This window comes from Tachysurus fulvidraco, chromosome 23 (assembly GCF_022655615.1).
Source record: "Tachysurus fulvidraco isolate hzauxx_2018 chromosome 23, HZAU_PFXX_2.0, whole genome shotgun sequence".
NCBI lineage: Eukaryota > Metazoa > Chordata > Actinopteri > Siluriformes > Bagridae > Tachysurus > Tachysurus fulvidraco.
In genome coordinates, this window is record NC_062540.1 from 12,976,096 (window position 1) to 12,990,672 (window position 14,577).

The following is a 14,577-nucleotide window of genomic DNA, read 5'->3' on the forward strand; positions in this document are numbered from 1 at the left end:
GTTGAATTTTCTACAACAGCAGTTCTGACAGTAACTCTTCAGAAGTAACAGCTAATTCATAGGGACTCGTGATGGATGCACCTTATAACCAAAGCCAAAAAAGATAGTTTAATCATTGTTGGTGCATTTTTGTGAAAGGACATTTATTTGGTGGAAAGAGCCTCCAGTATCAGCACTAATAACAGTAACATCTTCCTGACAGATGACTGTGCTTTTCAGTTTCATGGTAACAGGAGAATATGCATTGTGTCATCTTAACTTCAAAACAGAAGAGAGACTGGTTCAGGACTGATTATAGCTGCTATAAACAAGTTATAAAAGAGAAATCAGCCCATTTTACAGACTTCACAGAAATTATTAAATACATACACAATTCTGATTTTTTATTACTATATTTGTATACAGATATATTTATAGATATCTGTAATACATGCTAAAATGTAATTTGAAATCTTATCCAGAATGAATGTGCAGCTAAGAAAGCAATTACCAACATAAACATGAACCTTTATTTAAAATTATGAAAACGTTTGGGCATCATAATTAAGATACACTTCATGAACAAAAACATTTTGGGGCATCCCACAAAATTCTCCTGCAGTCAGACAAATACAGGTAGTTTACTAGAACAAGAAACATGGAAAGGGAATGACCAACAATTAAGCACAGATAAACACAATGAGAAAATTGGCACAGTACGTAAAACTACTTTTAAGTGACTGCAAACAAAATACACACTGCCATGGTCCCAGATTACATAGTGACGGAAGATCTTTGGGACAACAAAGCATCCACAGCCTGAATTCGATCACTTAAAAAGGCACAAGCATGGAGTGTTGGTCTTTTCAGTGATGCCCGCTAACATCATCAGCTGAAACAGCCTGCCTCAAAATGATTTAGCACCAATTATTTGGAGAGAGCAGACACACACAACAGTTCTTCCCAGCCAACTTAATGGAAATAAAGAAAATACAAAACAAAAAAAAGGGAAAACATTTTAGACATCCTTTAGGAATGTAACAAGTATGAAGTAGAAGAAATCCAAATGGAGTTAAGTGCTTGGATGAGCCATAAGAGGCTTCCCTCTCAGCTCCAGACACTAAGTATAAAAAGAAGTGCATAAAAGTCATTGTGAAAGACTTCCAGCTCAAACGCATCACTTAGTACAAGACCCAAGGTTCAAATTGATTTTAATACACATCTTGCAAGTTGTAATCTGAAGTCCTTATTTAAAAAAAAAAAAAATAATAATAATAATTGCATCCCAACCAAACTACACCGGTGACCTAGTGAGCAGAGATTCTGTGTGGAAAATTAGAAACCTCTGCAGAACAATGATGGTGATGGAAAACCTGAATGAATTCACAGTGTGCGTGGATTGTACTCTGGCAGCTTCTTGAGTTTCTCCATCTCCTGATCTGTTTCCTGACGGGCAATAACCAGTGAGTGTGCATAGCCCATTGCCACCTGAAAGAATAAAACCCCATTAAACTGTTATTGCAGTCTACCAACCAAAGATATTCAACTAACTGCAGCCATGTGGTCAAACACGCTATTGTGCATGTTAAAATAAACTATTCTCTCCAAGTGTACACCTACAATGAAAGAAACTAATTGAGAAAAGTAAGAGATTGAGCAGATAATCAACTTATCATCTGTGATACGATATCTTGAATGTGTTAACAAACCAATGTTAAGAGCTACTGACCCAAATCCTGTATGAATGTAGGTGTAGAAATTCCACATAAGATTTTTTATACTTGTATTTAGTAGCCCAGGTTGTGCTCAGTATTACAGACTCCCTATATATCAGCAGTACCCATAATTTGAAATCAGTGAAATTGACTAAAAGACGCAGTTTTTTAATTTCCTTACCTGTTCGGAATACACTCCATCCAAAGTTTTGACCTCCTGGGCTGTGGTGGATGATTTGGGCTTGTTGTCTCCATATCCCTGTAAAAGATACAAGACATACAAAGAACTGTAAGGCACTAAGAAAGCTGAGAAATACACTGCTAAACAGACAGAGCCAATAGTGCTTTTTATTTTTCTTTCTTTCTTTCTTTCTTTCTTTCTTTCTTTCTTTCTTTATTTGTTTGTTTATTTATTACAATAATAAAATAAACAAAAAACTGTACTCCTTGCATTTGCAGTTCAACTGCTGATGTATAATACAATCATGATTGTTTTCAAAGTCCTTTGAATGCCAGTGTGTGCTGGGTCAGAATAGCTGGATGGATTGAGAGAACCGCACAATCCCACATTGATTAGAAAGGGCTTTCATATTGAGACTCCCAATCATGAACTGCATATCAATGACCAGTTCTGAAGAGTGATAGAGGTCTGGAAACTAAAATAGTTTTTTTCTCTTGCCTGTAGCATAAACTTGGTCACAATTCAAACTCTACCAGCCAAATACAAAATTTCTAAATGGGTGCCAAATACTCCGCCACATCCCTGAGCCAATGTACAGCCATAGCCAAAAGTGTTGGCACTGACATCATCTTGATTATTCTGCTGAGCGATCGGGTGACTGGCTGACTAACATTTTTGTGTTCTTGAGTTAGCAATGGTTACCACCAAAGAAGTGCAAGGAAACTGCTGCAAAGAAAACTGGACCAGAAAGAACCGTTTACCGGATCATTAAGAACTTTAACAAGAGCGGTTCAACAGAAGTGAAGAAGGTTCTGGATTGGATGTCCTAGAGCAGGGGTGTCAAACTCAAATTCACAGTGGGCCAAAATATGAAACAGATAAAGTCACGGGCCAAACTGAATATTTATTGAAAAATGAACTGCAATTAACTGATATGTAATGTTCAACCTTTTTCATATGGTAACAAACTTTAGTTTTGCTTAAACACAGGATTTGGAACAACCAGAGCTTGATATTACAAACACATAAATTAAATTTGAAATAAAAGACACATAAGGCCATCCTTAAAAATATTTTGGTTTGCAGTAACAGTAAAAAAAAAAAAAAAGTACAATTTTGTGATGGTGATTACGTAGGTATGACTTTAAACAAATTAGCATATTGTGACGTCACTGACTGGGTCTTCAACCCGTGCCTTCGGGAGCATCATTGCAAACCTTCTTTTGATGCTGGACACAGTTTTTCCAGAACTTCGTGCCAAGTTAAAGTGGTGTTGAGCTATTTTCATGCATTTTTTAGGTATTATGGTGCCCGAACCCGTTAATATTATTTTATTGCTTTTGTGTAAGTTGTTTGAAGAGTAAAATAAAAGGTCGGTCGGACTGAAATTGAGTCGGTCCTAAATTGACAAGGTCGGTCGGGTTACGGCAAACAAGAATATTTTTAAGGATGGCCTCAGTGGTGTTCGTTTCACAAACTTTGACGATACACTTTTTGACAAACTCTCCCTAATTAAAGGGTCGGGCAGATATTGTGATTTCTGCTGCCACAATAAAACTCGCCTTTACGGCAGCTTCACTTTTTATTTTGCTTTCATGAACATAGCCTGCCGGGAAACCAGACTTTTTTTCATCTTCTCTGTCTTCTGGAGCTTCTGCTTTAAGTCCAGGTCCTTATACTTCTCATAATGTTTTGTTTCATAGTGTCTTCTTATGTTATATTCTTTCGTTACAGACACGTTAGCTCTAGCACACAAGACAAACTGGTTGTTAACGACTGTCAACAGAGAATGAGGGGCGCTTGGTGTTTGTGACTACGCGTCAATACAGTGGCAATGCATTCTGGGATTTGTAGTATTAGCGGAGCATGCGGCTAGCCTGCTGTAATGCACATTTGATATGAACTCACGGGCCAAATATAATTACACCGTAGGCCAAATTTGGCCCACGGGCCAGAGTTTGACACCTCTGTCCTAGAGTGTTGAGCAAGCATCAGGACCGTCTCCTTCTAAGGAGTCAGCCATGGAATCCTCTCTACACCAACGTACAGGTGAACACTACCATGAATCCTGCATCATGAAATCAGTGAACATCCTGAGACCATCCATTACTTTTCATCCAAGGGAGTGATGCTCTCACAATTCTGGCCAAAAAAAAACCTTCTCCCAATGATCCAGGAGCAATCTGGTGATGATCCATGCATTTTACGGTATGATGGAGCAGCAACCCATAAGGCAAGATTGATAACAGGGCTCAGAGATCATTGCATTAAAAAAAATGTGTGGACAAAGAAGCACTAGCAGAAATGAAAACCTTTGGTACCACATAAAATCTATAAAGAATTCCTAAATCCAATAATCCCCTCAGTAAAAACTTAAATTGTAAGCCAAACATACCAATTCTCCAAATGTGGGAGATGGTCCCCAGCTTATGGTGCTCTCATCAGCAGCAATGATAATACTGCTTTTCCTAAGAAACCAAAAAGGACAATGGTTATACTGATGCAAACACTGCACAATAAAACAAATGTCATTGGTTTGGAATGACACTAGGCTGAACTCTCACCCGCAGGCCAGACTGCGGATTTTCCAGCCACAAAGGTCCTGCACAGCTTTTGGGTACATGGTGGACTCACGAGATGTGTTTGTCACCCCCCAGAAAAACAGACCACCTAAAAATAAAACATGCCAAACCAATTACTAACAAAAAAACAACAAAAAAAAACAAAACAAAACCTATTTAGGGGTCATCCATGATTTACAGATACTCTTCTTACCCATTTCACTGACAGCAAAGGAACACTGGTATCCGCAGTATATAAGAGTGGCTCCACGTCCAGGGAAATCGAACAGCTTGACCAATCGAGGAACCATCTCATCCTTCTGTTCAGTGTGACCCAGACGCCCATAGCCACCAAAACCCCAAGAGAAAACACGCTTTTGCGAGTCCAGTACCAACTATAAAGCAAGCCAGATTATCAGTTAGATAAAATGTCCTATACGCAAGGTTCCACTCCCCCCCGCCACCCCCATGTCAGCATTGCATAACAGCTTGTATAATATCTGTGGTTTGAAGAACTCCGCCAAGGACGTGTTTAGACTGGAAACAATCACCCGTCTTTCCTTTAACCCAATACGTCTTGTCTTTCAAACGTCTAAACATTTAAGGCAATCCCTTTAATCTTTCCTTGTCCATTTTAACCATTATAATGTCTATAGAATTTCAAATACACACAATGCACTTTTATTCAAACAAAAATTCAAGTTTAACTAAAAACTTATCAAAGCAGTGAAATTAACATTTAAAACTCAAGTTTCCAAGCACAAAAACATTCTGGTTACTCACAGTGTGATTGGCACCACACACAACATCCCGCACCACCACGTTAGGTACAGGCATCACCTGGCCATCCTTAGTCTTCTCAATAAAAATGGCCACTCGTCGAGGAATAAGCTCACAGTCAAACTCAATACGCTGGGCTCGAGCTATGAACTTCCCGTCAGAGTTATGTCCTGTTAGAAGCAAAAGAAACAAAAGCCGTTAAAAACACTCTGCCTCAGATGATAAGAGCCAACAGTCCTTTAAATACCATATTCTAAAAGATTACCTAGCTGGCCATACTCTGGACACCCGAAAGAGTAAATATTGCCCTTGCAGTCGACCACCATACTGAACTCAGCACCACATGCCACTTTAACTATAGGCTGTCCATTGTACAAGATCTGCAGACCAAACAGAAATCTGACAGATTAAGATTCAGACATACAACTCATCAGCACATTACAAATTTTAGCAGAATGATTATAGAAAATTAAAAATTCTAATTCAATATAGAAAAACAAGTCAAAGATTTTAAAACATTTCAGAGAGAAGTTTCTTACTGTAGCTGGGCTCAGGACTGCATCTGTCTGATTGCCCTGACCAAGCTGCCCAAGTTTGTTCTCCCCAAAGGAGTATACAGTACCGTTTTCTGTAGGGGGAAAATGGTGGTTAAGCCAAACAGTTCAAACTGCAACGTAGTGCTCTTGACTTGCACTGAGACTAGGATCTCAATCAATAAACAAAAGGGGGCATTTTCTAATTGCTCATGCTTTCAAGGGTTGCAGACAAGCTGGGTTAAAGTTTACTTGTGAAAGTAAAGCAGGCAAATTGAAATGGCACAGAAATGGAAGAAAAATGAGTATAAATACTAAAATATTTATTTTTTTGCCTGGCAAGCTGTATGATCTGTGTCTGCCCCTGCATTGTTATAGACTAAAACATTGCATGTGAAGTCAATTAAATCCAGAACCCTGAAGTGTTTCGGGGTACTGGACAAGACGACTTGACGATCGGAAAACGTTTAGAGTGGGAACACGGAGCACTTATGTGAGATTAAGCATCCCACATCACTGGGTCCTGCACTCTGTCAGCTTACCTGTTAAAGCAAGGGTGTGGTTCCGACCACAGGCAGCAGATACTATCACCTCCTCCCCCAATCCCTCTACCAGCTTTGGAGCGTCCAGCCGCTTGGTGTCTCCGTGGCCCAGCTGGCCCTTATCATTGCGACCTGAGGTAAACGAGATGTTATTTTTGTTTTGTCTAAGCGCACAAGAATAATCTCTAAAAGTAAGATTTAATTCTTACTCTATGGTACTCAAGATTTAGCACTTGGAACCATCTTGTTGGCATTAAATTTCAACTGAAAGCTTAATTCTTTTGCACTGCTGCAATATTGAAACAAAGGCCTTAAACTAACTCTGTATTTGAGTAGACTACAGTGAGAGTGTGGTAAATCACACTGTGCATGATGTAACCTGACTCAGAAGTATTTTCCATATTATTTTGTATAGGTATAAATTAGTATTTCTCTCTGGATGAATGAACAAAAGGTAAATGCCTCATGGACAGGATAGGAGACAAATAACAGATGTTCAAAATCCTGGCTAAAGTCAACCACAAAGACACCTCAATAAGCTCCAGACACAAAACATGTAACAATGCTCAACATGTAAACCACTATACTCATCCAGTTACATTCATTGTCTATGCAGCTGACTAAGCCAACAGACCAAAACCTTTAAAAACCCCTTTGTGACTGTTTATATTATAAACACTAGCTGTAGTGAGTAATGATGAATGAATACAGATACCGAAAGTGCCTTTTAGTATTCATATCTGCAATAAACATTCATTCATTAAATCAAACGAACACCATGCCCCTGTTTTAAATGCCACTTTAAATGACATTTTATTAATTGTGTGTAATTTAAGTTTGTGTGCTCTAGTCATATTCACCCCACACCATGTGCATGCACTTGAAGGCCACAGGGAGGCACTTATGGACACAAAACCTTTATAAAAGAACTTATTTTAAAATTTTAAAATATCAAGTTACATATACGAATTGTTTGATTTTTCATCATACCGCACAGAGTAACAGAATGTAAACAGTGTAGCAGTATGTAGCGTGACTCACCCCAGCTCCAGAGTTTGCCTTCAGTGGTGATGAGAAGGCTGTGGGCAGCACAAGGTCCCGACACCACACTGCTCACCATCACATCATTCAGACAGCCATAGCGATGAGGACCCCACAGATTCTGGCCCAGGTTCCTGTATGCAGCTTTACAAACAAAAGGACACACACTTAGAAACTCCCAAAAACCTGTCACAAAGCTACTTTTTTTTTGCTTTCAGCATCAGGTCTCAGCTGAAACTTCAGGTAAAACATACAAAAGGACCGGATGAGGAGCAGCACAAAACCATAAATAAAAAACACACAACACTCCTACTTTGGCTCTTTAAAGCAAGCATGTTTTCTTAAAGCATAATAGTCAGAGCAGCCATGGCCAAGATCAATTCCTTATTGATCCCATTAGACCATGGCCTACATGCTGCACAGCTGTTACAACAGTGGCTGAAGCCAGCATACACCAAGGTAAACAGGAATGTTTCTCAGCTTCAACTTCCTTTGTTCAGCAAAATAAGCCTTATCAAACAGCTACTTAGAAATTATCCATAATAATTAAAAGCAGATAAAGAAATAGTGTCATCCTCAGACTACTCTTATACACAACCTGGTTTGCAAAAATATCAGGCAAGTATATGGTATATGATCAAAAAAAAATCAGAGGGTTGCGTGCTGATTGAAATACGCCGTGTCTTCACAGGTATACACAAATTACTTTTGTATTTCACTTGACATTTGCCTCTGTTTTTCTGCCAACTCTTTCTCGAAAAACATAGATTTAACAAAGCAACCCAGTGGCCAGGTTGATAAACAGTCTAACTGTTTTAGAAAAACACAATGAGGACATAACCAGCTGGGTACAAAAAGTATACTTAGCCAAATAACTGCAATTATATGAACTGACTCATGAAGGTGGGGATTTTCCCATAAACACATTACATCAGTGTATGTATACACAAAGGTCAAACCATTTCCAAAACCGTTCTATTCTATGGCAAACAGCCATTCAGCCGAGAGACAAACATTTTTGGTCCATGTGTGTAGATACCTTGCTGCTTTGGCACTTCTTTTCGGCCAATCAGGTCCCAGTTAGTGGCACCGAAAACAAGCAGCTGGCCTTTAACCTTGGGGACCTCAAGATTCTACAGAAGTAAAGGGAGAAAAATGAAGACATTCGTATTTACTGACACTTTTTTCGTTTCTTTTTTTTTTTTTTTTAACATAGCAGTTGTTCTGGGACAGTCTGCAATGTTTTTCGGTACATGAAATGAAGTTACATTACATTTTTTATCGAGTGTTTATAGTCATTAACCCTTTTGATTGGTCACTATTTGAATAGATTTAATCCGAACTTTAAAACAAAACCTAGTGGGTTAAATATTGTTATATTGGAATTAACATGTTCTGTCTGTCTGGAAGAAAGGGGGGGGGGGGCACAACACTATACAATTAACATTACTAGAACATTAAATAAAATATTTACAATAGTAAATGTGTTAAAATGAAGTGTAAAAATTTTGTTTCTCTTTGGAATTGTATCTGCTGTATAGTGGAATGGAGACTGTTTGACTTCCACACAAGCAACTGTTTTAAAATTTGGTGTACCTGGCAAAGAAATATATATCGTTACTGTGGTCTTCTCCTCAGGTACCTTCTTTTAAAATGTGGTTGTCTCAAATTTACAAATATTACTTCCACTTGAGAAACTCACTTATGATATACATGAAAAGTCTAATGATTTTTGGCAGACATGGACACCTCTCTGGTGCCACATTAATAAGCTCTCTTGATCCTCTGTGTTACAGTGTACATTTTGTCATTTGCCTGACTGTGCTCTTTTCTACCTGATCGTCCACTTTTAGTTGTTCTTTATTGTATACTTGAGACTGTATCGGTATGTTTATGTACATCAGAATAACCAAGCAATAAAAAATAAAGTGTGTAAGAGTGTAATAGAATCTTACAATCTTCTCCTTCACGTCGTCAGACACAGTGACAGGCTGGAGGCCGGATTTAGTGGCTTGCTTTCCAGGTTTCTTTGTGTTTTCCTGCTCATAATCGTCAAACTCGTCGTCGCTGCTGAAATCCCTGTCTTTCTTCTTCCCGGTGGCTCTCTTTCTCTTCAGTCCACCATTTCCAGATACATCTGTCACCTTCTTGCGTGGCATAGTAACTAAAACAAACCAAACAAAAAACAACCTGACACCAAATACACATGATTAAACGTCCATAACAAAGCTAACGCGCTTTGCATCAGTGACGATGAACTTCTTACACTTTTCTACTGGAAGAAAACTAAGCCTTGTATACGACTAATATGCACTCTGGATTGGAATAAACATGTAACTTGGGCTGTTTAAAAGCTTTTTAATTCACATTCACGTTGTTCTGCTACAATAACCGCTAGCTAATGAACGGAAATAAGCTTATAGCATGTGAAGGATGTTGAGTCCCTAAAGGGAGACTCTTAGCTTCCGTGTGTCAGTGTTTACAAACGAAAGCTAAACCAGAGTTCGGTTATAAAAGTTGTTAAGGAGAGTTTGCTTCCACATTGCTTTCTGGGTCTATTGGTTAAAAGGTGAAGCAGATATAAGCAGAATAAAGAGAGTGTTCGCGGTGTGTTTGGCTCGGACATCGTCGTCGTTCTGCTTTGTTTCTTTGTTGTACGTTATGCTGCTGGTTAGCAAACTAGCGCCGCTAGCAGCACGCGCATCCCGTCGAGCTAACTATAACAATTAAACACCATGGTTACAAACTAACAGCACAAAATACAAGAGTTGCGCGGATAAACGGTGCCGACAACAACAAGAAGTCACAGTGGAAGCGATCGGGTTAAGTAAATAAGAGAAAATCGCTCCAGCCGCGTTAGCAAGCAAAACGTACCGCATTTGCATGCAACAAAGCCATAATCCATAACAACGAATATAACACAAACGTACCGGATCAAAACTTTTCCCTCGCTTCTCAAATGTAGATATATGAAGTTAAGGAACGTAAACGTTACTTAAACTCGCCACGGTTTGCTCTCAGACTTGCCTACATGCAGTACTATGTGGTGAACTATAGATTTCCTGCATTAGCAGGTCCGCTCATGTCTGTCCGTCTTCCTCCGGTTTTTGATTGATTTGGAACAAAAGCGCGTGCGGAGTCTCCGCCATGTGACCACGTGGGTACGGCAGCGCTCGTTCAGCTGCACTCATCACCGGGACACCGCTCACTCTACACGCTCTCTTTTACTACACGCGAGGATTTCACACGGTTTTATTTTTTTTAAAACAAAGTTTGCACTTTCCCCAACATCTCTGTGTAAAAGTTTACCTGATTGTTTAAACGAATTAACTCGATAATCGGTCTCGCTTTCTGAAAGGACGTCTGTGTTACTGACGCTTCGGTTAAAAACTCTTTATTATGCAACTAACTGACATAATCATGGAACTTTTAATGTCGTAAGCGTAGCTCGGACAAAAACATAAACATATATAATAGAATATGCGGTTAATTATAGGCTTTACGGTTCTTTATATAGACCAGTGTAGCGCCATCTGGTGTCTGGAGGTTTACTTTTGGTGTATTTCTATTTTGTTTTCTAATTCAATGTGAGTGTAATTCATTCAGAACAAGCAATGCACTGTTAAATAAAGAAATACATAAAAATGGTTCTGGGGAATCAGAATGAGAATCAGAATCAGAATGTGCCTCGTGGCCGAGCGTTTTTATGGTGCTCACAATTTGCAATACATAACGTAGCATTATATGTGTGTATAACAATTTGCAATACATAATGTAGCATTAAATATAAACTAGGTAAACATAGAAATAGGTAGCTCAGGAGGCATATATTGTACATGTGCAGAATGTGCAAACACAGGAGGATACATAGTTACACACACACACACACACACACACACACACACACACACACACACACACACACACACACACACACAATCATTGATTGTGTGTGTGTGTGTGTGTGTGTGTGTGTGTGTGTGTGTGTGTGTGTGTGTGTAACTATGTATCCTGTGTTTGCACATTCTGCACATTAATGTCTTGGAAGAGGCAGTCATATTTCTTCCTGGAATTTCATATAGTCCATGATGCAATATTAACTAGGTTTCCAGTCTCTTCTGAGGAAAAGCAGACCTTAACGTTTCTTTCACAGTGTGGGTTAAATTGTTTTTTGTTGGTTTGTTTATACCAAACCAACCACGAGTGGTTAGGTGACCAAAAACACATAGAATCAAGTTCAGGTAGTGTTTAATGAAGGCCAGATGATTACATTTGTGGTTAGGTGAAAGGCTTTATTCTGTCTTACACTTTTAGCAAGGAGCTACATCTAATTGTAGCTTTGTGGGCTTGCTGAACCCAAAATTCTATCATCTTCTGCAAATCTCTATAAGATAAGTTATACCTTTATTCGTCCCACAATGGGGAAATTTCTCTGTTACAGCAGCAAAGAGAAAGAAATGCAAATGTATAAAAGAATAAAGACATAATATAATATACAGTATATACACAACACAATGCAATATAAATACAGAGAAGAAAAAAGAGACCACAGCACACAGGTAATATTGCACGTTTTTCAAAGTCTTCCACATCTTCCTCACTATAACCATCTTACTCACTTACACTTGCATCCATGTCCAGGCAGATTCAATGCAGCAATGATTGGTTTAAACATTAAACTGCACTAACAGTGGATATGTGAAATATTTCTCAGCATGGTTTTAATTTTCGTAGTATGTGCTTCAATTAATGCTTATATTTCGCTCATATTTCCTTGTGAGATTAAGCTAATTAACCACAAAGTCCATTGTATTACCTTTATGTAATATATGTATGATAATTCTGTGTAAGATTATACTGTATATGATAATTCTGAAGGAATTCTAAAATCAATACAGTAAAGTAATTATAAGGCCATATACTTTATTACATTTATATGAATTTTTATGGCATTTGGCAGATGCAATTATCCAGAGTGACTTAGAAAAGTGCTTTAAAAATCTCTACCAATTAACACATCTATACTGTTTCACAGATTAAGAATATCATTAGTTTAAAAACTCCATTCGGAGGTACTTTAGCAAGAATAGCACATAGACTGATGTTTTTTAAGTGCTGATTTAAGTTCCTCAGGTAAAGGTAGAATTTTATATGTCATTTGAGGACTGTCAGTGAATCAGCCTTTCAGACATCTTGGGGAAGTTAATTCCACCACCTAGGTGCAAGAACAGAGAAGAGGCCTGGTGCATACCTTCCTTGTACTGGAGTGCTAGGGGATCTAAGTGTGGTGTAGTGTGGGGTGTGATAAGAGCTTAGAGGTAAGTTGGTGCTGGTCTGTTTTTGCCTTTGAAGGCAAGTATCGATGTTATATATTTGATGCGGACAGCTTTTGAAAGCCGTTGGTGGTAGCACAGCAATGGGGTGGTATGATAGAATGTAGGAAAGGTGAAAACAAGTCACCTGTGTTCTATTTGGATAAACATGGACAAATCTTTCTGGTGTTATAAAGAATTTGGGTCAGAACCTATCAGGTGGTGACACTTCTTAAAAAACATAGACACCTCTGTATGAAACAAGTCTTATCCTGTGTAGCAGTGGTGAAGCTCTGACTTTTTTCAGACAACTGAATAAGTATATCCGGGGATACAGTTTTCTTCTTGTCTTCAGAGTGCCTGAGGAGTTTTCTCACCATTAAAGTCAGCAGAAAAATTCTTTCTGTTTTTAGCCTGTGGAGCTGGAAGACAGGTATCAAAACTTTGCCTTTGGCTCTTAGAGAAAATACCTTCGTACTTGAAAATTTTAATATGGTCAAAAACCTGAGAGCTGAAAAATATCAAACAAATAATTAATCATGGAGAAATCACTGATGCATTGATGTACACAGTGGTTACTTTTGGGTGACATCCCCAACCAGCACACAAGCTTAACTCTAATCAAGCGTACCACTTCTCTGGAATATTTTATGTAACAAAAATACCAAAATCAAGTACTAAAGTCTTCAAGGGTTTAAAGTAACCCATTGGCACCTGGCCAAGATTTGTTTTGGTTGGAGTGTCTCTCTGAAATTTAGTCAAAACACTGTTCTATGAAAAACTTAAGAGGGCTTGTCTAATGCTTAAGGCATGGGTGCCCGGCCCCATTCCAGGCAATGTATCACAGTGAGATTAGTTCAAACACCCCCTGCTTTACTAAGGGTGTTAGATCAGGGCTGGAACAAACATTTAGAGACTTTTATATCTTCAGGAATGGGGTTAACCAGCTATAGTTTAATGAAAGGATGCCCAGTCTTATTCATAATGGGCTGGTGTGACAACAGGATTTTATTCCAGTTAAGCAGGATCCACACCTAAAACCAAGATTTAGCAGGTGGAATCAGGCATAGCTACTGCTTGGTTTGAATGCCAACCTGCAGCCAAACTAGCACTTGATGAATAAGACTGGAAATCCCTGGTTTAACTCTTTTTACTAGTACACTGGTGTTAAATACCAAAAGTCCAGACAGAAATGTAGGGAAGGTAGACGGAGGTTTTATTAACAAAATTACAAAACCAACACACAGGAATATGCAATGGAGAAAAAAAAACATGCAAGACAACAGGTATAAATAATAAATTAATAATTAATAAATTAATAATAAAAAACAACAACATAAGGAGCAGGTGTGCAGAGGCAGGACCGGGCTAAGGATTGGGCACAGGATATAAACAAATTGTCCAAGCCATACATGATATTTAGATGCTTATGAACCAGCATCTCAGAAAGCAGAAATGGGTTTGATATCATCATTTACTATAAGCAATTATGCACCACTGTGGAGTATGACATGGCAAAGAACATGGATACCCCAAAACAGCTGGAAACCCCATTTTCAAGCCTCTGGTAAAAAGAGTTAATAAGCAATTGGAGCAAAATAGCTGGAATCCACTGACTTGGATTACAAGTGAATTTATCACCTACTGTTGTAACATGATCTGATTTTTTATATGAAATGCAAACACTTTTTTTTTAAATAATAAAAAAAACCAGTTAAATATTACATGCTTATTAACTCAGATCCAAAGGAGCTTAACCTATAAACACCATTCTCTCCAATGTCGAACCAACCATGAAGTAATTCTTATTAATATATTTGAATGCATTTGTTTATTCATTACTTTTATGCATAGCTTATGTAAGATTAATTAGTACACAGCTTAAACAACAATAATAATATAATAATAATAGTTTTAGGGAAAATTAAGATTG

The 14,577-nt window shown here is 38.3% G+C and overlaps 1 protein-coding gene across 2 annotated transcripts; it reads right to left on the minus strand.

The window, feature by feature from the left end:
• Positions 1-486: 486 nt before the first annotated feature.
• On the minus strand, positions 487-10,801 carry rcc2 (regulator of chromosome condensation 2). Of its 2 annotated transcripts, none has more exons than XM_027170514.2 (13): positions 10,642-10,801; positions 9,288-9,496; positions 8,372-8,465; positions 7,333-7,476; positions 6,292-6,423; positions 5,756-5,844; positions 5,482-5,596; positions 5,220-5,386; positions 4,651-4,831; positions 4,440-4,545; positions 4,271-4,343; positions 1,876-1,953; positions 487-1,467 (listed from the first exon to the last, which is right to left on the minus strand). In XM_027170514.2, exons 2-13 carry the CDS (start codon positions 9,489-9,491, stop codon positions 1,363-1,365), a joined length of 1,488 nt encoding a protein of 495 aa, XP_027026315.1. In that variant the 5' UTR covers positions 9,492-9,496; positions 10,642-10,801; the 3' UTR covers positions 487-1,362. The 2 variants fall into 2 exon arrangements, with proteins under 2 accessions (XP_027026315.1, XP_027026316.1); XM_027170515.2 differs by lacking the exon at positions 10,642-10,801 and adding an exon at positions 10,263-10,538.
• Positions 10,802-14,577: the final 3,776 nt, after the last annotated feature.

Excerpts from the sequence above, each read along its gene's own strand:
- rcc2 (XM_027170514.2), bottom strand. The coding sequence starts at position 9,491 with ATGCCACGCAAGAAGGTGACAGATGTATCTGGAAATGGTGGACTGAAG. Across the intron at positions 6,424-7,332 it reads AGGCAAACTCTGGAGCTGGG|GTCGCAATGATAAGGGCCAG; the intron begins GTGAGTCACGCT and ends CGTTTACCTCAG. Across the intron at positions 4,546-4,650 it reads CTTTGCTGTCAGTGAAATGG|GTGGTCTGTTTTTCTGGGGG; the intron begins GTAAGAAGAGTA and ends TTTTATTTTTAG.